Genomic DNA, 25839 nt, shown 5'->3' with positions numbered 1-25839 from the left:
CAAATAAATTATGTACAGCAAAACCTAGAATGAAAATTGAACTGCTGACACCTCAATACACATGATCCAGTGAATACAGATAAAGTTAATTAGAGGAAAGCAAAGATACATGGGAGACAGAACATCCAATATAATATAGATAATTGCTGTGACTGGAGAAAAGAACCTAACAGAACAGGTGGATTGAAATAGCACAAGATGTTTCAGGAAGAATTTTATAATTGTTCAGTGATAAGACCTAACTTGATCAAGTTATTGGGTGGGGAACCTCAGGTAGTTCTTTGCCTCCTTCTGGCTGAGGTCATGTTCAGTCTCCACAGAGCGTACCCTGTGGTCTTTGGATGGCTAGAAACTGTGATTGGAATACCAGGCCACTGGGAGGGGCAGAGTATGCGCCCTGTGGCAGGATGAGCATTGTGTTCCCAGCCGTCAGGGAGGAGTGTGGGAGCGAAATGGCTCTACCTTTATGGAAGGCACCTATTTCTGAATTCCTGAGGTTTGTCTTTGCTTAACTGCATGTCCAGGTCTTAGAACTAGTTATTGAGTATTCCTTTATCTTGGACTCCGCTCCCATAAGAAGGAGCATTTATTTAGTACATGGTATTTTACATTTTATTGCATCAGCATTGTTCTTGTCTTACGTTTGCTTCTCTGTGTTGTAAAAAAAAGAGTGAAAACTTGTTACGTATCTTTTGGCAGTTTATCTAAACCAGATTATGGGGACCTGCCAGCACCTTAGTGTCTCTGACCAGCTCTTGGGCTGACATGTTGACTGAGGAAAAGTAACATGCATTAAGATACAGATTGAGCACCTTCCATGTCACTTGAAAGAGACTTGGATTGAGTCATGTGGAAACTTTTTCTGTGCTCTCACCATTTCCTTCTGTTTTTGTGCTCCTTTCTTTCAAACTTGAACATAAGATATATATGTGTTTTTCAGAAGTCATGCTAGTTCTTCTCAGGAAACGCTTTGTAGATTGCCGTAAAAGTTGCAATAGTATGCAGTCCATTTTGTTAAAAACATTTACCCAGATGCGTTTAAATTATTTATACCATAAGTGAAGTATGGTACTATGTCTTTAAAAAAGAAAGTAAGGGAAAAAAAAAACAGAGAAATGCATTGATTGATTGATTGAGAAAAGGAGGGAGGGAGGAAAGAAAGGAGCGGGTGAGAGAATGAGAATGATTAAGACTTCATAGACTTCCAAGCAGAAAAACAAATCACTCAAGAGTGGAAAAAATCAGACGGGCCGCAGACCTCCACTGTCAACATTCAGTACCAGCAGCATTCAGGGGAGCAGCATCAGCAAGGTGTGTGGGAAAGAAAGGATGGCCCATGAGTATTATACACATTCACCTCTCAAGCTAGCAAGCAGGTATTCTTCAACATGAAAGAATTTAGGGGAAGGTGCACATAGGGGCTTCACTTGGAAAAACCATTTGACAGTGAAATCTAGCCAATTAATAAAGACTCAAGAAGGACAAGTTGTGGTAAGAGGAATGTGAGAAGATTGATTCAGCTAAAATGTAGATCCAGTACTATGTAACTCTGAAATTATAGAATGAAATGTGCATGATTTGAACCTGGACAATGTAAATGTAACACAAATTGGGAGAAGAAATGGGAGGAAACATAGGTGCTACTGTTTTCAACTTTCAAAGCAGGAAGTTAGTGGAGTCTGTCCAAAATTAAATTATCTATAATTTTAAAATTAAATTGAATTTACTTTCTAAATAATTTTTCAAGTATTTTTAAAAATTTGAAATATTAAAATACATAAAATAATAGCTGGTACTGATTTAAGTGTTATTTGTATTTAATGAATGTCATCATTTTATGTTTGCTTCAAATCATGTATAAAATATTTTAAGATAAAGGGAAGGGTTTAGAGAAAAATAATGAATGCTAATACATTTACCATTCAGGTTAGAAAATAAAACATTGCTAATTTAGTTAAGACCCCTGCCTGCCCCACGAAAATCTGAGAGACAATCTGTATCCTGAGAGTGTGTTGTCATTTGTTCACATACATGTCTTTAGATTTTGAATATGGGCTTCCCAGGTGGCGCAGTGGTAAAGAATCTGCCTGCCAATGCAGGAGACACAGAGACTTAGGTTTGATCCCAGGGTCAGGAAGATCCCCTGGAATAGGAAATGGGAAGCCACTCCAGTATTCTTGCTTGGAAAATTCTATGGACAGAGGAGCCTGGTGGGCTACAGTCCATGGGGTCCCAAAGAATCGAACACAACTGAGCACATAACACACAAGCGACTTTTGATATATATGAACATATTTAGCATTAATAAATTTTCTGCATTTAGTTTTTATAGAAACAGTATTCTCCAGTTTGCTTTTTTAGCTTAACATTGTTTCAGGGTTTATATTAATAATACATTGCTTGAGCATATTTATTTTTTACTCTATTATATAGATGTACTATAATTGATTAATCCATTTACTATTGATGGATCCTTATTTCCCTTTTTGCTACTGTGATAAAACGTATCTTATTTACATACAATAATGTTTTTCATAGTTCAAAAAATTGTATTCAGGAAAACTTATAGAAAGTAAACATTTAAAATATAAAAATAGCATTGGTTCTACTTTGGTTTCTTTATTATATAGGTTTAAAGTTAATACTTGATTAAAATTGTCACCTATATTATGATCCCCTTTCTATAAAGATATATTATCCATCTATTCTTCTATATGTATCCATAAAAACTATCTGGAAGAAAGTTTACTTAATACTGTTCATTTCTGGGTGACAGAATATGTGGTCATTTTGTATTTTAAAGGTATTTAAATGTATTCATACTATAATTGAAATGGCGTAATGATTTCTAGTTTTCTTGAAAATATTACTTTTTAAAGTAAATGGGGGGGAATGAATTGAAAGAGTAGCATTGAAACATATACATTACCATATTTAAAAAAGATAGCTGGTGGGAAGTTGCTATATAGCACAGGGACCTCAACCCAGTGCTATGTGACTACCTAGAAGGGTAGGATGGGCTGGTGAGTGGGAGGGAGGTTCAAGAGGGAGGGGACGTACATATACTTATGGCTGATTCATGTTGTTATATGGCAAAAACCAACACAACATTGTAAAGCGATTATCCACCAATAAAAAATTTTTTTAAAATATAAATTAGGCAAAGAAAAGGAAAGGCTAGGAATTTTTTTAAAGCTAGTTGTCAGTATTTGTCTTTATTTATTTATTTTTTTCAGTATGTGTCTTTACTTTTATATGGGGCTTCCCTGATAGCTCCTGCCTGCAATGCAGGAGACCCTGGTTTGATTCCTGGGTCAAAAGATCTGCTGGAGAAGGGATAGGCTACCCACTCCAGTATTCTTGGGCTTCGCTTGTGGCTTAGCTAGTTAAGAAGCCACCTGCAATGCAGGAGGCCTGGGTTCAATCCCTGGGTTGGGAAGATCCTTTGGAGAAGGGAAAGGCTACCCACTCCAGTATTCTGGCCTGGAGAATTCCATGGACTGTATAGTCCATGGGATCTCCAAGAGTTGGACAACACTGAGTTGGACTTTCACTTATTTTTATATGGTTAAATGAAAGAAAAATTATAGTAATGAAAATCCCTTGACTATAATGCAACCTGCAAGTGATCTAGTGTGTAGAAGTTTTCAGGAAACACTAGAAAATTCAGTTGGTTTTCTTTTTCATTCCCAGACAGTGTAGCCCCGCTGCCCCTTCCTGAATTCTCAAACGCCTAATAGGCCCAGATACTAGGTTTGTTTGCTCAGGTACCTCCCCACATCCATCATAGATTTAACGAACATCTCCAAAGTGGATTAGATTACAAATAAAGACTCCAAGATGTTCTGTTTCCTTGTTTGGGTGAAAATATGATCTGTTTGTTTTGTAGGTATGACCTTGCTTCTAGGGAGTGGCTTGCACTGAACCCGTCTGTGAACAGTGTGGTTGTTAGATATGGCCATTCTTTAGCATTATACCAGGTAAAATGTCTCTACTCTACTAAGCTAGAAACTCAACTCTTCCATAGTTACTTTTATCATATTATGGGATTGATAGCTATTTAATGGAGTTTTTTCCTAATCTTTTTTATTGTAGTAAACTATGCATAACAAAATTTACCGTCTTAGCCATTTTTAAGTATTACAATTCAGTAATAGTAACTTCACTCATAATGTTGGAGTCATCATCACCATCCATCTTTGTAATTCTTTTGATCTTATGAAATTGCAATTCCATGCTCATTTAACAGTAATTCCCCATTCCCTCCTACCTCTTACCCCTGGTAACCCCCGTTCTACTTTCTCTGATTTTTGACTTCATTCTTGGTTTTAATTAGGGGAAAACTTTAATATTTGAGGGGTATATAATTGGTTAAGTTAAAGTTGAATCTAACCTGAGAGATTTAAATGGATTCATAGTCAAACTGGGATATTATGAGTATGGTACTAAATGATTAATAATTAACTTAGTGTAGATTAGCTTTTACATTCATTAGCAGGTTTAGCCAAGAATTACAATGTAACTGAATAGTCATTTTCATTTCCGTGTTTTGTAGTTTATTTCAACTTTATTTTTCCAAATCATATTATAGTGTAAAAAATCTTGTATGAGGAAATCCAAGAAAAGTGGCCAAGTATTAGGGATAAAAGTTATGATTTATTTTGTTCTTTCTCCATCCTTTTCCTAATAATTCACTGAAAGGTGCTTTTCACTAACACTTTTTAAGCTAAGAATAATATTGAGGTTTTGAACTGTTCACTTTTCTGTGTGTAGAATGGATCCTTTTGATATTTTTTAGAATTTTGTTTACATTTTTTCCCTCAGGATAAAATTTACATGTATGGAGGAAAAATTGATTCAACGGGGAATGTGACCAATGAGTTGAGAGTGTTTCATATTCATAATGAATCATGGGTGTTGTTGTCCCCCAAAGCAAAGGAACAGTATGCAGTGGTTGGGCACTCGGCGCACATTGTCACGTTGAAAACTGGCCGAGTGGTCATGCTGGTTATCTTTGGTCACTGCCCTCTCTATGGATATATAAGCAGTGTGCAGGAATATGACTTGGGTAGGTATATTTTTTTCAGTGAATATTTTTTGAATGTCAAAGTAGTATGTATTTGTTACTGTCAATTTGGCAGGGAGCCAAAGATGGCACTTAATGCTAACAGATTGAAGTTTGGCGACCTGGATTTGTATTAAGTTTTAGGTGGCCTTCCTTTAACAATGATTAGAGAAAGTTATGTGTATCAAGTTTCCTGAAATCTCTTTTGTCTTAAGCTAATTGGTAATTTTAAGTATTTGAGAGGAGGGTCCTGCAACATTTGCCTTGAACTGTTTGCTCTTTCCAGGTAAGAACACGTGGAGTATATTACACACCCAGGGTGCCCTTGTCCAAGGTGGCTACGGCCATAGCAGTGTCTATGATGATAGGACCAAGGCTCTGTATATTCACGGAGGCTACAAGGCTTTCAGTGCCAATAAGTACCGGCTTGCAGATGATCTCTACAGATACGATGTGGACACCCAGATGTGGTGGGTGCTTTTTCTTGTGCTTTCACTTTAGGATGTGAATTATGTCAGTTGCTGGGAAAGTTGTACACCAGTTTTGTTTTCAAGCCTTTCTGATACTTCTCTTCATCACTGTAAACAGAGAAATTGTGAAACAAGCAGAAAGTGATAAGTAGTAGTATCTAGAAGTTGTGAAATAAGCAGTAGGTGATAAAGTAGTAATATCTATAATTCTGTAGTAAGTTGATTAGAACCTTGTGTTTTGTTTTTTGTTTTTACTGTTTTTCCATTTCCATTCACTCAGTACCACTGTAAAATTTTAGTTCTTCAGAGTCCTAAGAAATAAACTGTTCTACATAGCTGAGTTTATGCACACTGTTGTAATTAAGTTTGCTTTCTAACCTTTTCTTGATGACCAAGATATTATCATTGGGGTCAGTTATTGGCATCATTTCATGAAATCATCAAACAGAGATGGCTTCAGTGCCCAAAAGTTTAGAGCTTTCCTCATTCTACTCTTTTGGTCTATATAAAGTATGCTAATCTTAATAAATATATGGCAAATTTGAGTTATGAAATAATTATAAAGCAATAGTTTCTCTGCTTTTTGTATTTCCTTACATATCTGAGACTGAACTATGGATACATTGTATATTATCTATCATTAAAATTGTTATTTTTAGTGACTGTGTAATACTCCATCATGTCGGTATACTGAGACTACACAGTTGAAAATTTTGGTTTCTAGCCCTTGTCTTATTCATAAAGATTGTGTGTAAGCTTCCATCTATACTTCACATGATTTCTACTCAGAAACTAGAATTACAGAGTGATAGGGTATGAATATTTTTAAGACTCAACATAGTTTATCAAAATTCTCCTACATCTTTTGATTTTACATGTTTATTGTTGAGAAAATTAATTATATACAGAGAAAAATGTAAAAGTATTTGCACATTTTGATCTGAGGTTAAGAAAATGGTTATGTTTGTATTAGCAAATAGATGCTAAACATTCTAAAGAACTAACCTTGTATTTATTATTTTTAAATAAACTCAAAAGGACCATTCTTAAGGACAGCCGATTTTTCCGTTACTTGCACACAGCTGTGATAGTGAGTGGAACCATGCTGGTATTTGGAGGAAACACACACAATGACACATCCATGAGCCATGGGGCCAAATGCTTCTCTTCAGATTTCATGGCTTATGACATTGGTAAGTTTCCCAAAGCCATTTTAGCTTCAAGAATCTTTTTTGTCCATAACCAGTATTTAAAAAGAAACAGAAAATATCTGTAGTTAAAAGTGGTCAAGCTGTTTGAAAGAGGTCCAGACGGAGTTTTTTATGTTAATTTGACTGATCGTAATATATTAAAAAGCATTACTTCTATATCAGATTCTTTTAAAGAGTTTTTAAAGTCCCTCCTTTGATGGGTTGGGGTGATTGGGCTCTCCTGTGTTATAATTAAAAGCCTTATATAGTGTATTATGTAATTGTGACCACCAGCATTGTGTTAAGTTGGTTTAAGTCTAGCTTTATTAATTCCCTTGAAACTGTTTTCACACATGCTTGATGTAATAACTTGGACAGGAATGTTTTAAATATTTGGTGTGGTAATTGTATTGACCAGAAGAGGGCAATATTGGCTCATGCAAAACAAATATTAGAAATTCTTTTGTGTAAATATCGTCAGATGTTCTTTTTTAACAGACATTTAAGTGCAAGCCACTGAGCTTGTACATTGAGGATTGTAAAGGCAATAAGTTGCAGTCCTTGGCCTCACGGTGGGGAAAGCAGAGAATGGAGCAGACAATATCGCTGCAATTTAGGGTGTTATGTGCCAGAGAAGAATGTATGAGAGCACCTGTGAACACCCCTTAACTCTTAGGGATAAGGTTTGCAGTCAGGGAAAGTCTTCTTCTTTTTAAATTGGGATATAATTGTTTTACAATGCTGTCTTAGTTTCTGCTGTACCACAGTGTGAATCAGCTAGATGTATACTTGTATCCCCTCCCTCTTGGGCCTCCCTGGCCCCCTCACCCCACCCCTCTAGGTCATCACAGAGCCCTGGGCTGAGCTCTCTGTGCTACACGGCAGCTTTCCACTAGCTGCCTGGTTTACACATGGTTTACACATGGTAGGGAAAGCCTTCTTGAGAAGGGCCTTGCAAGCTGGGTTCTAAGAACACTGGGAAGTCAGCTGGACCAGGTTAGGTAGGACTTCTCAGTCAAAGGAACCCCATGTGTAGAGACACAGAGGTGTTTAAGAGACTGTGCTACATAAGTTGGGGCCTCTGAATAGTTAGTACTGGCTGTATCCTAGCAGCACGTCAGGGAAGAGTGGCTTTAAGCAGAACTAGAAGCAAGCAGCTGTGTGGTCAGAACTTGAGGGACTTGTTATGCTGAGGTGTTTATGCTTTTTGAAGAATCTTAAAGAAGAGATAATAGACTTGTATTTGTGTCTGCGGGAGATCTCTTTGTGGCATTATGATGAGTAGTTGGGGAGGGGTAAGATGTGTAACAAGGCTTTTGATAAAAGTCCTTAGGAGGGTTTGAGCCAAGGCTGTGGAAGTAACAGTGAGGATAAAGAGACAAATGGGTTTGAGAATTATTAGGAACCTGTGTTTTGAAAGCAGTGACAGCATCTTTATCTGATATCTGGTGTAGGCCACAGTAGGTGGGTTTTTTTTTTTCCCCTCAAGGCTGGAACTAGAAGGACAGCGTCTGGGAATAAGTGAGTAAATTGAATTTGAGGACGTGTTTAACTGGAGATGACTATGGGACAGAGAGGTACAGAAATCAGTGGGGAAAATGTAGGAGGGGCTGAACTTTGTATAGGGAGCATGTGTCATCAGGAACAAACAAAGAACCAAGGGATAGATCCATAAAGAAGCCTGAAAGAGAATGGAGACTGCAAAAGCATGTTGGAGAAGTAGAGGAAAGTGAGGCAAGACTGGGGACCTGTGAGGGAGCAGTTACCAGTGGCCACAGAGGGATGAAGTAAAATAAGGACTGAAGAGTCCTTCAGATTTCACAACCAAGAGGTCATTTATTACCTTCTAGACACGGAGGAAAGATCCAGATTATAGAAAGCTGAGAAGTAATGCATGTTGAGATGAACACAGTCAATGTTGACCATTTTCACTTAAAAACAGACAAACAAAAAAAAACCCTTGTCTGTGAAGGCAAGAAAAGGGGTAAGTTGAGTGCCTCCTTGGGCATATGTAAATGCTGTGGTAAAAGTCAAGCGGGACAAGAGGAAGGGCTCCTACCACACTGGTTTTAGGGAAGGAAGCAGGAGGCTGTGGGAGTTGATGGCCTCTGTTCTACATGTGAGGAACACCACAGAGTTTAGGCTGGGTAGGAGAAGTGAAAGCTTTTGTGGTCAAGGCTGAATAATTGTCTAGATTGAGTGTGAGTGTGAAAGTCTGGGAGTAGGAGACAGTGAGTCGGAGTTTGGTATGGTTCAGCAGCACTAGTTGGTATTGAGGTCCAGAAGAGAAGTTGCTAGCTTGGATCAGAACAAAGGAAAATAAGTAGATCTGGGGGAATCTAGGAAAGGACCTTTTAAAAATTAGAGGAAGTTGATTATTATTATAATTGTAGTTTTAATTTTCTACTTGTATTTTCCTTTTCTAGTTACTGAGTTTGGGCAAAGCAACATAGAGTGGAAAATCATTATGGAATTAAATGCTTTACTTACGTAAGCTTTGAAAAATGTAAAATTTGATTAAGTTAGAAAACACTGTAGTGGGTAATATTGATGGGCAACAGAGTGAGTGATAAGGATGTCATGGAAGTTGGGTGTGTTCACTAATTAGATTTATTTATTGGATTTTGGTTGTGCTGAGTCTTCATTGCATTCATTAATTAGAATTGCTCTAGAGCCCTACCTTTTTTTCATGCCCTGCTGATCTGTTGCTGCTGAGTTTTAACTCAGAAATAATGGTGTGACTAAGAAAAACTGAGAGCTGTGTTTGTGTTTATTATAGTCTTCTTTCCCAAAGAAATTGCCAGTCTCCACTGATTATGAATAATGATCCCTTCTGAAGTGTGTTTTTCTTGCTCCTAGATTGTGACCGATGGTCAGTGCTTCCCAGACCTGATCTCCACCATGATGTCAACAGATTTGGCCACTCAGCGGTCTTATACAACAGGTAATTGAAGAAGTGCTTGCTCCTTTTCTCTTATGTTTAAAATGAAGTAAAATGTGAAGTGATATTGAACTTACATATTATTTGCCGGATTACTTTACCCCATTTGTTTTTCACAGAATTATGTTAGGTATGGATTTCCTGATTTATATTTAAAATATTTGATGTGGATTTGAATTACTTCTAATGCCATGTTTGTTGATGTGGTTTTAGAAGTAAGCTATCTTTGGTGTTGTCTGAGTGCATAGGACAACAAAAGTTGTATGCAGTTACTGTCTTATATACCCTTTGCCATTTGCCATCATTTGTGGTGCTTAGGTTGTTGCATTTCTTGTCTTTTGTCTGAGTGGTGAAGAAAGATTTTTAAAAAGAGGGCACTTCAAAAAAAACTTAGTTATGGGAACAAGATGGAAGATTCTGGTGCTTCAAGTCTGTGGCAGTTCATACAATTCAAGTCTTTGTATTATCTGAAGTCTGTTTCATTGCATCATTTGGAAGTGTCTGGCCCAAACTCACAGAGCTCTGCATAAATCTGCCCCTGGAAAAGCATCTGTCTTATAAATGTGCTCCAAAGTGGCTATGTGACTTGTACCTTATTTTTATTTGTTAAAATATTCTAATCATGTTGTTAATTTTCTCATTTTTGTTTCTATTTTGATTACTGTTGTTTACTTCATCTTTTAAAATTCTTGGCCTTATCAGTCCTGAAACTACTTAAATGCTATAGAGGCTATGTATATTATGTTAGGATTCCCTTCGTTTTCAAATTTTCTTTTGTCATAATGCAAGTTAGATGAGGCAGTTGACCTTCGATGAGGGAAGATAAGAAAGCAACCTATGACCTGAAACTATCACAACATTGTTAATTTGCTATACCCCAATGCAAAATGTTTTGCTGTTAAAATAATAAAAATTAAAAAAAAATTAAAAAAAAGCAACCTATCTTGGAGATGTGAAGGAAGAGTAAAACTTAGACTCTGGAAAAAGGGACATCTTTCACAAAGTAAACAGTTGAAATTTAGCAATAAATATGGTTTTACAGTAGAAACATTTGTTAAGTATAGATTAAAGTGGAGGGATTTTTTTATTATAATTTGAGATGTTATCTTAAATTTTAATATGTATTGCCTCAGTAAGGAAAACCCTTAAAGTTTTCTAGTAAATGCCTGTTGTTGCTTTTCATCTGAAAAGCAGTAGGTCCATTTTGTTATCATCTTACCTATGGGTGCCTGGCCTCAGCTCTTTTCATCTTTATTATGTTTTTCCTAGCATAGGACTTGGCATGTAATAGAAATTTGCTAAATGGCAGCTACTAGTACCATAATGATAATTAGCAAATAAGTGGTACCATACTAGTACCATACTAGTACATTTGCTAAATGGCAGCTACTAGTACCATAATGATAATTAGCAAATTAGCAAATATTATCAAAATATTTGGAAGTTTTATATGAACTCAGAGAAGTTGACAATTTACCATAAGATGTAGTTTAACCATGAATCAAAATTGGAAATGGCTTGCCTGAGTTATAATGTGTTTATTTTTTTATAATCCCAGTGGAATTTTTGAGCCTAAATGTTTCTGTGTGTATGCACAGGGTTGGAGGGGGCAGGGCATGACAAGGGAGTCATGTAGGAAAAAAAACCATGGCTATTTTAATATTTTTTCAACACTTTTCTTACTGTAGTGTGGCTGATTCACAGTGTTGTGTTAATTTCCGCGGTAATGGTTAGTTTAATTTTGTGAAGTAAATTACCTAAGGAGAAACTTGGATTCACGTGATATTCACATGTTTTGAAGGATGGTTCCCTTAATTGAGCCTCAGCATGGGGCCAGCTGTGCTTCACTTAGTTGTTGTGCTTGTGGTTTTTGAGGGAGGCAGGAAGAAGCGTGGGCTGGGGTTATTGAGACTGCTGCAGATGCAGCTGTTCTTTTTCCAGTTCATTGCTCCAAGCTTCTCTGAAGGACTCTGCCTACCCTCACATGGCGGATGTGACCAGAGGATTCAGGATTGCTAAGAATACCTGCTGTACTGGGAGGCAGATGGTGCTTATTTAGTTCAAGCAATAAATTGACTAGTTGAATCCAGACTACATAATGTGATGCCAAGTAAGCCGATATGAAGTTAAAAATTAAACCTGGTGTTCGTTTTTGGTTACTGAAATATGTCAGTTTTCAGATACAGTAAAAATGCAGCCACAGAATCTTTATGCTTTAGTTAGTCCTCTGTTGATTTGGGGAAAATTGAGACACAGTGAGAATGAATTGCTTGATACCTCATTGTGGGTTAGTACTAAATTTCCTGGCACATTATAGCCTATCACAGTTGGAAGAGAAATCATTTGTTCCACTGATGAGACTACAGCTTACATTAAATTTCTATATGCACTCATCTCTTTCTTTTTGGTCTGTGTTTTCATTACACAGTTTTGATTAAAGAGCCTTTATCTATGCTAACAGCCAGAAAGAGTAGATAGGTTATTGTAACTGTTCTGAGTAGTCACAGGCCATTGTGAAAGGTTGGAATTTGGGAGGTAAGGTATAAGTGTGATTTTTGAGATTTTGAAAGTTAACTTTTTACAGAACTTTTGTTATGTGAGATTTGTCTAAAGATTTTAAAAAGTATATCATGCATTTGTCTATGTAGGTTTCCAGTAAACTCTTTTTCTCTCTCTCCTTTTTTTTTCTTTTAGAACCATGTATGTATTTGGTGGTTTTAATAGTCTCCTCCTCAGTGACATCCTAGTATTCACATCGGAACAGTGTGAAGCACACCAGAGTGAAGCTGCTTGTCTCACAGCAGGACCTGGTGTCCGGTGTGTGTGGGACACAGGGTCATCGCAGTGTGTCTCCTGGGAGCTGGCACCTGAAGCACAAGAAAAGATAAAGTCAGAATGTTTTTCTAAAAGAAGTATGTTCTTTTTTCTTTTCTTAAAATGTAGTTAATTTGAAATCTCATTTTATCTCAATTGTGAAGTCACTTATCCTCCGTGAACTTTCAGTGTTCATTTTATTATCCAAAATTATTCCAGTAATAACATAGGCAAATGCTTTACGGATGTTTGAAAATTGGTTTGTAAACATTTATATAGTGGATGGGAACATTCCATGTCTGCTGTTTGCTAATGATGAAGAAAAAACATTTTTAACATTGCATAGACTTTGTATACCTACTCCAGAGGAAAAGGAAAGTGAAGTCACTCAGTCGTGTCGAACTCTTTGCAGCTAGCTCCATGGACTGTAGCCTGCCAGGCTCCTCCATCCATGGGATTTTCCGGGCAAGAATATTAGAGTGGGTTGTCATTTCCTTCTCCAGGGGATCTTCCCAACCCAGGGATCGAACCTGGGTCTTCCACATTGCAGAAAAACTCTTTACTATCTCAGCCACCAGGGAATCCCCTTTTTTACCAGTTTCAGAACCTAGATGTTTATTTCTGCACTGTCCCCATATGTTAGCTACTAGCTACCTGTGATTATCAAACACTTGTTATGAGACTGGTATGGCTAAAGAAATGAATTTTTATATTTTAACTAAATTTAAAAACTACAGGTGGAGACTTCCCTGGTGATCCAGTGGTTAAGACTCTGCTGTTCTGCAGCAGAGGACATGGGTTACATCTCTGATTTGGGAACTAAGATTCTGCATGCTGGGCAGCCAAAAAGAAATAAAAAATAAAAACAACACGTGGTTAGTGGCTACCATGTTGAATTATGCAGTTCTGACATTAAGGATAAGATTAAGAGGACCAATCCAGAAATGCTATGTTGAAGTAGATTGTTCTAATAGATAGAAGTAGAGTTACTGTCTTTGCAAAGTATTCTTTTCTAACCTCTCTAGTTGAGCACAGCAGTGATAACAAGGCAGGCAGTTGCTGAAGATGAACAGTGATCCCTGCTTCTAGAACCACCCCTTGTATTGTCCAAGTTTTCTTCACTTTACCTGCTCAGCTTCTTATTACCCTTTTTTTTCTGACATACAGCACAGGGCAATACAGTGAAGTCATATGTGAGAAAGTCTTTTAAAAATAAGAAAAATGTCTCTGCAAATTATTTTTTCAATTCAGTTTATTTAAAGTATGTTGGCTGAGTTTCTTAACTATTAGAGTTACCATGGCCTAGTAGTTACCATGTGAGTTATGATGAGCAGAGGCAGCTTTCAGCTCTCCTGGAATGTTCCAAATTAAACTGAACATAAATCCTCAGTAAGAATGTCCAGTCGACTTTCCAGGTTCATTGGTGGTCTGGTGAGTGCTAGAGAACCAAGATGACCAGAACTTTTAAAGCAGTGAGGTAGTTATTTTTTAACCATAAGCTAAAAAGTTCAAATTAAATGTGCAGGTTTGTAGGAAATAGTATTTAATTCTCTTAGATGATTCATTATGAACTCATCTCCAGTGTCACCTTCCTGGTTCACTCTGCTTTCTGTGTGGGCCCAGGCTGTGGAGTGCTGACAAGGGCAGGAAGAACAGCCTCAGGAGCAGGTTGCTAGGATCTTTGTGAGGGTGCACTCTGCCTTTTCTTGTCCATGGATTCTACCATGTACCATGTCCATGAATGGTTGAATAGATGAGGCAGAAGTTGTGCAGCTTCTCTTTCATTGCTGACCTTGACCCATCTAGGGTCACTAGGAAATCAACAGGTCTGTAGTAACCCAGAATTTCTTACATATATGTGTATTGCCTTTTTTGGGGTTCTATGTGCTGCCTGCTTCCTGCACCCAGAGCAGCCTTGCCTTTCTAGCTAGGAGGAATGGCTTGGTCTCCTATACTTCTTTGTTTGGCTCCTGGGCAGCTCTTGGTGTTCATTGAATTGCTAGTTGGTTTCTTTCTTGGGAAGAAAAGTCTTCAAAAAACCAGACCTGTTTCCCTTATTGTTGAATTATTCTATCTTTGTTTTTTACCTTCTGTGTACTTTTGTTGGGAGGGTGGAGTACAAAATGGCTTTTCTTCATATTGTTTACTTATTTCTGAATACTATTTAAACCTGAACACACCAATATATTTTCCTGCCAGCTTCACTCCTCATTTTACTTTCAACCCTTGTTACTTTTTTGTTGTTGTTGTTGTTGTTTTTGTGTCGTGTCTTATTGTGCTCAACATCAGCTATAAGGGACTGTGACTTAAGAAGCTGTCACAGTTGATGAGTTTTCCTTCTCTTCACAGTTTTTGACCATGACAGATGTGACCAGCTCACGGATTGTTACAGCTGCACAGCCAACACCAATGGCTGCCAGTGGTGCAATGACCACTGTGTCCCTATGAACCACAGCTGCACAGAAGGCCAGGTCAGTTTCTCAGGGATTTCAGAGGATAGAAAAATCCCACGTGGGGTTAGGTATAGATTTTAGTGTGTATGTTATAAATACTAGCCCAGAATTATTTTTGAAATCTTCAGTGTTGATTTGGATTTTACCATTGAGTGAAGTTTCTTTAGTAAGAGATGCTCTATATCTCCAAATTCCAAAGGTTCTACTAGCCAGGAGGATTGATGTTTGTGTTTTAGAAGAAGGCAAGACTGTTACTCCGAGTATGCCCCGGTCCCTAGGCATGGCTGTGGCTGAGGGCTAGACTCCTGGCATGAAGTTTGTAACAGTGTGCTCCCGCTGCCAGTGCTAGGTTGGGGAGCAGTTTAGGACTTGAGACTGAAAGTGAGACAAGTGTGTAACTGCCAAAATAAATTGTGGAAATAATAGACTTTGCAGAATCTCCTTGTCTTACGTTACATTTTGACTCAGCCTAATTTATGCTTATCATTTATGATTTTTATTAGATTGTAAGGCAAAACAAAGATAGAATGACTCAACTTTTATAATTTTTGATGGTTTATAAGACATTCTTTGTCAGTCAGGAAAGCATCTCATAAAAGATAAAATTTTTATACTGTTTAGGAGATGATTTAAAAAGCAGCAAATTCAACATTCACATTTTACAGATGCATAAGTTGAAACATGGTGTTTAAGAGAGTGCACTCTTTCCTTGCCAGATCCTTGCATGTCCTTGAACATTTCACTATAATGTTTCCACTGCAGTGCTGCTTCACCTACACCTTATTTGTTTATCTGTTTGTTCGTCATTTGTGTCCTTAGTTAGCCTTTGTTGTTTTTAGTATCCTAGTTGCCCTTACCTTGAGTTCTCTCTGTGGATATAAGAGAAAAGCTTTTGTCCATTGTATTCTAGATCTCCATTTCCAAGTATGATTATTGCCCCAAGGATAACCCGATGTATTATTGTAACAAGAAGACCAGCTGCAGGAGCTGTGCCCTGGACCAGAACTGCCAGTGGGAGCCCCGGAATCAGGAGTGCATCGCCCTGCCCGGTAGGCATTGCAGAGGCATCTTGGTGTGGGTGGGTTCAGAGACTTCACACGCATCACTGTCAATACTGTGCAGCCTAGACTGAACCCAGCAAACGGGGAGAACTCATTTTATCCATTCATCCCCCACTCCATTATTGCGGTGGTTATTTTTTAAAGCAGAAATATAGTTCTTAAGTATTTACTTCTCCCATCCTTTGAAAGCAAGTGAAGTGTCATCTGCTGCTGTGAAGAATTGAATCACAGCCTGACTCCGTGTCATTGAGCCTGCTCCGTTGCCCCCACCCCACTCTGTGGTCGTAACCTGGGAGTAGAAAGCAGCAGTCTCAGTGGCCAGTCTGCTGCATACTTTGTGAAGTGTGTTTCTTATTGACCATTGGGATCAGGCTGTCAGCACCTTCTGACAAGAAGGAAAGGAGAGATGCCCTTGGCAACAGCACTTCCTGAAATGACCCCAGCCCCAGATAGCTCAATTGATAGCACTTCTGAGGTTCAGGATGATGAGTTGGGAGCCTGAAGCCAACCAACCATGGCTGAAACTCTCATATATTTGCTCATCCAGGAAGTCCAGGAGGTGGTCTGCTGTGGCTCTGTACAATAGAAGTATAGGGTAACTGAGCTCGACTGAGCCCCTGTTGAATGTCCTTTGGAAGCACTTGATTCAGCTTGCTGGAGTGGACTTCTTGTTCTTTACCTCATTACATCACAAACTTGAGTGCACAGCAAAGTACCTGGGGGTCTTGCTAGAAGCCAGAATCTGGCACAGATGTGTGGTGGGGCCCTAGAATCTGCATTTCAGCAAGCAGTGACACTGACGCCACACTCTGAGGAGCCAGTCTTTATCTGCTCTTAAGTGATCCCTCTCCTGGGACTCTCCCTTCATCTCACTGGCCGCTGATGAGCATTGTTGAGGGTATCTCCAGGGTACTTTTGTTCTAATGAAGTTGCTCTGCTCATGCCCTGTCTTCCAGGAAACATGTATAACTTCTGAGCAGCTCTTTTTGTGGGTTCAGGGAGGTCACAGGAGCAGATACAAATTTCTCTGGTTTGGCTTGCTTCCCCAAAAGGCTCTTTCCATCTCACTTTTGGGATGTTTTGTGTAACTTGAGTTCACCTTCCACTTGATGTGAAAACAGTGTGTCTTTTGTAGACTTGTTCACTCATCAACTCACTTCTGTCCTTGAAGGTTTCTACCCCATCTTTTCAGTAAGCATATTCATTTTTCTTCTTTTTACTTAGGATTTTAGTCTTGTTTCTAATTGTTCTTCAAAAGATGGTTTATAAATTTAATGCTGTCGTCAAACAAATGTTTTTCTCTAAGACATGGGAAGATTGACCTCAGCATATGCACTTGAGGTCCAGGAAGTAAGACTGATAAGCATTTTAAAAATTCTTTTTATTCTGTATTTGATCCTTGGTAATGTGTCTGATACACTCACCACATCCAAATGAAGTCTCTAGAATTGAACTCAAAAGTATTATTTAGATTTCCAGTGGTTCAAAGTGGTAATATATGTAGTTTTATGTGATGTCTAAACTTCTTTGTTTTCTCTCCCCTCTTTAATAAAGAAAATATCTGTGGCATTGGCTGGCATTTGGTTGGAAACTCATGTTTGAAAATTACTACTGCCAAGGAGACTTATGACAATGCAAAATTGTCCTGCAGGAACCACAATGCCTTTTTGGCTTCTCTTACAACTCAGAAGAAGGTAGAATTTGTCCTTAAGCAGCTGCGAATCATGCAGTCATCACAGAGCATGGTGAGTTAAAATCCTTGTAAGTTTCTAGTATCCACCTTTCTACAAACAGCATAACTGCAGCTTACCTGTGATGTGATTGGCAGGAGGAGGAATGCTAGTAAGTGCAGTGTAATAGATTGTAGAACTGCACTGTCAAATTCTCTTCCTTTAATATTATATATTCTTTCTTATCTTGAAATTTCCAACACATTTTATTAGTCATATTTCATTAAATTACATATCAATAATTATGTGTATATTGAATAGTAACATGTTGACATATGCACATATCCTGTTATATCTGTAGATTATTTCATATCTATTTGATCCCTAGGTTCTGCTGGGATGGGGGAGGCGGGTGCCATTATTAATTACCTTAGTTGAATTAAGCTAGTTTTCAGGCATTATTACAGTGTATAATATGATTTAATGTTAATTATCCTAAAAAATGAACATCTGTGGGTCTTTGTTAGAGGGCATCTTCTTATTAAGAGTTTCTGAGCACAGAAAGGCCCCAAGTTCTCTTCCTGTCCATCCACTGCTCTTGGGCAGCTTGTAGTTGATATACAACAATGACATTTTGTGTTTTTTAGTCCAGAGTCCTAGAACAGTGGTCCCACCCTCAGTTAACTGATACTTACAAGACAGTGCTCTTTCAACAATTCATAGTCTTGTGATCAGATCGACGGTTGAGAGACAACTAAAGTAACGTGCTTCCACAGCTATAAACCTAGACTTAGAGCCCTGGTTTGTTTGGAAAAATAAGAAAGGACGCTGTAACCTTTAGGACAGAGGCAGGCTGACAGACAGAAAGAGGTAACTCCTGAAGACAGAAGGAATGAGCTGGACTCTATGCATTGATCAAAGATACAGAGATTGAGGGGTGAGCTGCAGGTAAGTTTGCATAACTAGTGCAGACTGAATGGGAAGGAATTGCTGTACCTGGGCCTTATGAGAGATCAGTACCAAATCCTATAAGTGAATAAATATCACTCACTACAACTAAAAGTAACAACTTTTGGGTGGTGGTGGTGTTGCTGTTTTTAAAGTCTCTTAATAAGCATTTTCTCTGGAGAAGGAAATGGCAACCCACTCTAGTATTCTTGCCTGGAAAATCCCATGGACAAAGGAGCCTGGTGGGCTACAGTTCATGGGGTTGCAAAGAGTTGGACATGACTGAGTGACTGAGCACACAATATTCATGTTTATTTTTTCCTTCCAGAATGGAAATACTGTACATTTTGTTTTAGTAACTGACAAAATTTAAAATATCTTTTATTTCTGGGCTAAACTTTGTGAAAAAAAAATTTTTAAACTGCAACAAGGACATTTCAGTAGAGCAAGAGACAGACTTTCCTAGGAATGAATTTCCCAGGAATTCATTGACCTATTATTCCCTCTAAAATTTATTGACGGCCAATACGCTCTGCCTCCCCAGCTGAATGTGGGAATCTTCAATCATCTAACCTAGCCAGAGTTCCCAAAACAGCCTTAGATAGCAGTAGGATATGGTATTTCATGTATAAATAGACATTTCAACCAGCTTGGGGGTGGCTATCTCTTCATAGCATTTGTCATAGAGTATAGAAATTTAGGAACTTGATTATTACTTTGCTGTTAATCTCTGTGAAAATTTTGATGTCTTCTCTGACGTCTTTCTTTGATGTCTTTTCTGTCCTTTGTAAAATGGCTATATTAAAGTGCCAGGAATGATAAGTAACATAAGAATAAAGGTTTGCACCAATCCACCATGACTGATTTGGGATAAGGAGGTTTTCCTGTGTCCTTTGGATACATGTAACTTAATAGTTTTTATCTAGAAGCTAGTTTTGGTCAAGATATTGATTATTTTCATAGCTGTTTCTGTTTTGCCTACAGTCCAAGCTCACCTTAACTCCATGGGTTGGCCTTCGGAAGATCAATGTGTCCTATTGGTGCTGGGAAGATATGTCCCCGTTTACAAATAGTTCACTACAGTGGATGCCATCTGAGCCCAGTGATGCTGGATTCTGTGGGATCTTGTCAGAACCCAGTACTCGGGGCTTAAAGGCTGCAACCTGCATCAATCCACTCAATGGTAGTGTCTGTGAAAGGCCTGGTAAGTATATGGTTGCATTATGCGTTACAGGACATTCACTGAAAGAGAAACTGTAGGAGGCAAAATTAAGTGTTGTGAAATTTTCATGAAAAGACAGGTGGAGTATTGATTTCAAGCATATGAAGCAGAGGATAATGCAGAATTTTTAAAGCAGAAGGAACTAGCATGAGCTATGAACAAAACGAAAAATAACTAGCATTCTCCTGGTGGCTTAGTAATAAAGAATCTGCCTGCAGTGCAGGAGATGCAAGTTTGATCCCTGGATCGGGAAAATACCCTGGAGAGGAAATGGCAACCCACTCCAGTATTCTTGCCTGGAAAATCCCATGGACAGAAGAACTCTGTACATGGGATCGCAAGAGTCATACACAATTTAGTAACTAAGCAACAATATTCTAACTAGAATATTGTTATTTAACAATGAGATTGATTGGTTTGTTGACCACAAAAAGTATTGAGAATTGATCTAAAAATCAAATTTCTAAGTGTTGGCAGACAAATGCTGTGGAAGATAGAACAAAAAATCCAAAGAAAAAATCAGAAAAGCAAGCAGATCATTGCAGAACAGAAAGACAGTGTCAGTAGGGAGAAAAATAATTGGTGTAGTCCTGTGGGTCAAGAGGCAACAGAACCAGACATAAAACAACTAATTGTTTCGAAATTCGGAAAGGAGTACAACAAGGCTATATGTTGTATCCTACTTATATAACTTATATGCAGAGTACATCATATGAAATACCAGGCTGGATGAATCACAAGCTGGAATCAAGATTGCCAGAAGAAATATTGACAAACTTAGATATGCAGATGATATCACTCTAATGGCAGAAAGTGAAGAGGAACTAAAGAGCCTCTTGATGAGAGTGAAAAAGCTGGCTTAAAATTCAACATTAAAAAAACTAAGATCATGGCATCTAGTCCCATCACTTCATGGCAAATAGAAGGGGAAAAAGTGGAAGCAGAGACAGATTTTATTTTCTTGGGCTCCAGATTCACTTTGAACAGTGACTGCAGCCATGAAATTAGAAGACACTTGCTCCTCAGAAAGAAGGCAATGACAAACCTAGACAGTGTATTAAAAAAAGCAGAGACATCATTTTGCTGACAATGGTCCATATAGTCAAAGCTATGGTTTTTCCAGTAGTCATGTACAGATGTGAGAGTTGGTCCATAAAGAAGGCTGAGTGCCAAAGACCTGATGCTTTTTAACTGCAGTGCTAGAGAAGACTCTTGAGAGTCCCTTGGAGAGCAAGGAGACAAAAGCAGTCCTAAAGGAATTCAATCCTGAATATTCATTGGAAGGACTGATGCTGAAGCTAAAGCTCCAGTACTTTGGTCACCTGATGCAAAGAGCCAACTCATTGAAAAAGACCGTCATGCTGGGAAAGATTGAGGGTAGGAGAAGAGGGTGGTAGAGGATGAGATGGTTAGATAGCATCATCGACTCAGTGGACATGAATTTGAGCAAACTGCAGGAAATGGTGAAGGACAGGAAAGCCTGGTGTGCTGCAGTCCATAGGGTAACAGAATCAGATAAGACTTAGCAGCTGAACAACAACAGGACGGGAAAGCAAACATTCAGCCCAATAACACTGAAGGAGAGTGCCGAAGGAGCCTACACTTGGAGTTGCTTCACAGGCTTGACGTTTTACTCTAGGCACATCTCAGTTTCATAAAGATAGGCACGGGGTGGCATGTGCAGCACACAGACAAGCCCTTGACCATTGTCCTTCTCCTGCAGGGGGTCTCACAGGCAGTAGTTGCAATTTTGTGGATGCTTTTGGGAGGCTGGACTCCATTGACATTATGTGTCATTTTAGGAAGGTATTATAATTTGTCTGAGGAATGCAGGGATGTGGAAGAGAATTCAGATCACTGTGGAGTCACATTCAGTTCAGTTCTGTTCATTTCAGTCGCTCAGTCGTGTCCGACTCTTTGCGGACCCATGAATTGCAGCACACCAGGCCTCCCTGTCCATCACCAACTCCCGGGGTTTACTCAAACTCATGTCCATCGAGTTGGTGATGCCATCCAGCCATCTCATCCTCTGTCGTCCCATTCTCCTCCTGCCCCCAATCCCTCCCAGCATCAGGGTCTTTTCCAATGAGTCAGCTCTTCGCATGAGGTGGCCAAAGTATTGGAGTTTCAGTTTCAGCATCAGTCCTTCCAGTGAACACCCAGGACTGATCTCCTTTAGGATGGACTGGTTGGATCTCCTTGCAGTCCAAGAGACTCTCAAAAGTCTTCTCCAACACCACAGTTCAAAAGCATCAATTTTTAGGCTCTCAGCTTTCTTCACAGTCCAACTCTCACATCCATACATGACCACTGGAGTCACATTAATATTTATTATTTAACCTTCCTGTAGGGAAACTTTTTAGCTGTTTTGGATCCTGGGTGCTTTGGTAAAGTTAATGAATGTTGTGGTTCTTCTTTCCCTAGAATATACAGAGGTATAATGTTGCATATTCAGATGGGTTGTAAAACTTGTGAAGTTCATCTTGGGTCTCCTATATTAGAACCCCTACCCTTATGGAAAAATTAGCTTGTTCCTCATATCTGTCCTTCTCTTTGAAAATAAAAACAGATTTCCCCCCCAACTATATAAATATACATGACTAACCAGTACATGATGACCTAAGACTTTGTGTTTTCTTCTACGTTTAGTGTAACCCACTGAATTGACTTCATGACACATTAGTGGGTCACAACCCACACTGCAAAGGCTTTGACCTTAGCTGACTTGGTGGGAGCTTTAAGTGTCTCTCTTGGGTTTACTTCCCAGCCAACCACAGCGCCAAGCAGTGCCGGACCCCTTGTGCCTTGCGGACAGCCTGTGGGGAGTGTACCAGTGGCAGCTCGGAGTGCATGTGGTGCAGCAACATGAAGCAGTGCGTGGACTCCAATGCCTACGTGGCCTCCTTCCCTTTCGGCCAGTGTATGGAGTGGTATACCATGAGCAGCTGCCCCCGTGAGTGAAACGTGAGCTCTAGGCAGTGTGGGCGACAACACTGTCTGCAGGGCAGTGCTGGCGACAACACTGTCTGCAGGGCAGTGCTGTCAGCCTCTGAACTTCCTAGGGATGAAACCAGACTTGACCATCTGCTCAGGTCTATCCAGAGACTGCCTGATAGGAACCTGCATAGAGAATCAAATACAGTGACACAAGTAAACGATTATAGAATAGATCACAGAGTACAGAAATAACTTGCTGAGTCTCAGTATCATATTACCCAAACTATGGAATGTTTCCACATCTTCATCTCCTAATTCATAAAGTAAGTGCTTTCCAGGAGATGGTCTCTAAAGTCTCTTCTGCCTCCAATATCCTAGGATTGCGGGAGAAGAGAGGAGTCTCTATTATAGGTTGGACAAAATATTGGGCTCCTTAAAATTTTATTATATCGTTTGAACAATCACAATAGAATAGGAATTTTGACTAACGTTGAATCATCTGTTGTTAACAAAGAAGATAATTTAAATATACAATGAATTTAAGCCTACATGTGATAGTAAATTGTAGCTTATGTTTTTTTACAGCTGAAAATTGTTCAGGCTACTGTACCTGTAGTCACTGCTTGGAGCAACCAGGCTGTGGCTGGTGCACTGATCCTAGCAATACAGGCAAAGGGAAGTGCCTAGAGGGCTCCTATAAAGGACCAGTGAAGATGCCCTCTCAGGGCCCCACAGGAAACTCCTACCCACAGCCTCTTCTCAATTCCAGCATGTGTCTGGAGGACAGCAGATATAACTGGTCTTTCATTCATTGTCCAGGTAAGATGTGTTCTGTGTCCCAAATCTCACTGCTGCTGCTGCTGAGTCGCTTCAGTCGTGTCCGACTCTGTGCGACCCCACAGACGGCAGCCCACCACGCTCCTCTGTCCCTGGGATTCTCCAGGCAAGAACACTGGAGTGGGTTGCCATTTCCTTCTCCAAGACATGCATGCATGCTAAGTTTCTTCAGTCGTGTCCGACTCTGTGCGACCCTATGGACAGCAGCCCACCAGGCTCCTCTGTCCACAGGATTCTCAAGGCAAGAATGAATACTGGAGTGGGCTGCCATTTCCTTCACCCCCAAGTCTCACTACCTACTTAGAGAATAAAGCCTTGAAAGCTACATTATTTACATGGATTTCTTTAAGGGAAAAAAAAAGAGAGATCATTTAAGAAACTATTTGTTTCATATGAAAAATATTTTTAATGTCAGTTAATGAAAATACTAAGAATTTTCAGTTCTTTTGCTAACTTTCATTATAAAAGTAATGAAATGTGTTCATTATAAAAATTAGCTATTACAAATGTAGATAAAATAAAAACTACAATTCCTCATCTCTTAGTTCAGTTCAGTTGCTCAGTTGTGTCCGACTCTTTGCAACCCCAGGGACTGCAGCACGCCAGGCTTCCCTGTCCATCACCAACTCCCAGAGCTTGCTCAAACTCATGTCCATTGAGTCAGTGATGCCATCCCACCATCTCATCCTCTGTCATCCCCTTCTCCTGCCTTCAATCTTTTCCAGCATCAGGGTCTTTTCTAATGAGTCGGCTCTTCGCATCAGGTGGCCAAAGTATTGGAGCTGGAGCTTAAGCTTCAATCCTTCCAATGAATATTCAGGACTGATTTCTTTTAGAATTGACTGGTTTGATCTCCTTGCTGTCCAAGGAACTCTGAAGAGTCTTCTCCAACACCACAGTTCAAAAACATCAATTCTTCGGTGCTCAACCTTCTTTATGGTCCAACTCTCACATCCATACATAACTGCTGGAAAGACCATAGCTTTGACTATACAGACCTTTGTCAGCAAAGTAACGTCCTTGCTTTTTAATATGCTGTCTAGGTTGGTCATAGCTTTTCTTCCAAGGAGCAAGCGTCTTTTTAATTTCATGGCTGCAGTCACCATCCACAGTGGTTTTGGGGCCCAAGAAAATAAAATCTGTCACTGTCCATTGTTTCCTCATCTATTTGCCATGAAGTGATGGGACCAGATGTCATGATCTTAGTTTTCTGAATGTTGAGTTTTAAGCCAACTTTTTCACTCTCCTCTTTCGCTTTCAAAAAGAGGCTCTAAATTTAGTACCTCTTCGCTTTCTGTCATAAGGGTGGTGTCATCTGTGTATCTGAGGTTATTGATATTTCTCCTGGCAGTCTTGATTTCTAGCTTGTGCTTCATCCAGCCCGGCATTTCCTCATCTCTAGTTCTTCATAGAAGGACAAACTTTTAACAGTAATACAGATACCTTTAGATGTATAGTTTTTTAAATAAAAATACCGTGAAATATACTATGCATTTGATATATTGTTCTGCAGTTTTCTTTTTTTACTTAAAAATACAATGTGACGATTGCTAGGGGAAAAATTAAAAATAAAATCTCCTGCCAGCCCAGAAATTCCTCTCCACAGATGTAGGAAAGAAAGTTTTATTACTGAGTAAGCATTAAACCAGATGGTAATGCACATTTCAGCAGTCCACTAATGAGATACAACAGAGAGAAATCCCACCCTTTTAAATAGCCCAGCGTATACAGTCCATTCTATACTTGTCCTCAAAATGAAGGTAACTAACTTGGCTTTGTGTGAGAGAATTTGACACCACTGTCTGCTCTACATTCTTTCATAGTTTATTGTGAATTTACCTGGTAATTGGTGTGGCCACCTACGTAAGTTAATTGCCTTTACCCAAAGGAAAAAACAAAAAAGAAAACAAACTTGTATCTTTAATGCAAGCCGATGGTTATAGTTTGGATCCATTCCCACAGAGAGAAGGTAGGGTGGCTGGCTCACTTAATGTTTACATTTCAAAGAGATTGCTCTTAAGCCTTTAACAAAAACCGTGTCTGCTTTGTAATGCTGACTTATGGCTTATTTAGGTTTTAAAGAGATTTACATATGTTTCAAAGGAATCAGAGGTTTTTTAAATGCAAATTTTCTTACTAAAATGCTCTAAGAATAGGGAAAAGGAAAACACCTCTTTCTTTTGACAAGAAGAAAAAAGGAAAAATTGAGCCTGCTTGTCTACCTCCCTCTC

General features: G+C 39.0%; 1 protein-coding gene across 2 annotated transcripts in view; it reads left to right on the top strand.

Moving 5' to 3' along the window:
- Positions 1-25839, top strand: part of ATRN (attractin) — a 183377-nt gene that overhangs the window by 81734 nt on the left and 75804 nt on the right. For both annotated transcript variants that reach the window (XM_065921519.1, XM_065921520.1), the window contains exons 7-18: positions 3890-3980; positions 4825-5068; positions 5352-5535; positions 6574-6728; positions 9585-9669; positions 12361-12578; positions 14830-14951; positions 15844-15982; positions 17549-17739; positions 19597-19816; positions 22602-22787; positions 23357-23590. In XM_065921519.1, coding sequence (XP_065777591.1) covers positions 3890-3980; positions 4825-5068; positions 5352-5535; positions 6574-6728; positions 9585-9669; positions 12361-12578; positions 14830-14951; positions 15844-15982; positions 17549-17739; positions 19597-19816; positions 22602-22787; positions 23357-23590 — 2069 coding nt within the window. The remainder of the gene's footprint in view (positions 1-3889; positions 3981-4824; positions 5069-5351; positions 5536-6573; positions 6729-9584; positions 9670-12360; positions 12579-14829; positions 14952-15843; positions 15983-17548; positions 17740-19596; positions 19817-22601; positions 22788-23356; positions 23591-25839) is intronic.

Source organism: Muntiacus reevesi, chromosome 2 (genome assembly GCF_963930625.1).
Source record: "Muntiacus reevesi chromosome 2, mMunRee1.1, whole genome shotgun sequence".
In the NCBI taxonomy this organism is placed as follows: domain Eukaryota; kingdom Metazoa; phylum Chordata; class Mammalia; order Artiodactyla; family Cervidae; genus Muntiacus; species Muntiacus reevesi.
This window is presented reverse-complemented; position numbering and strand designations above follow the sequence as displayed.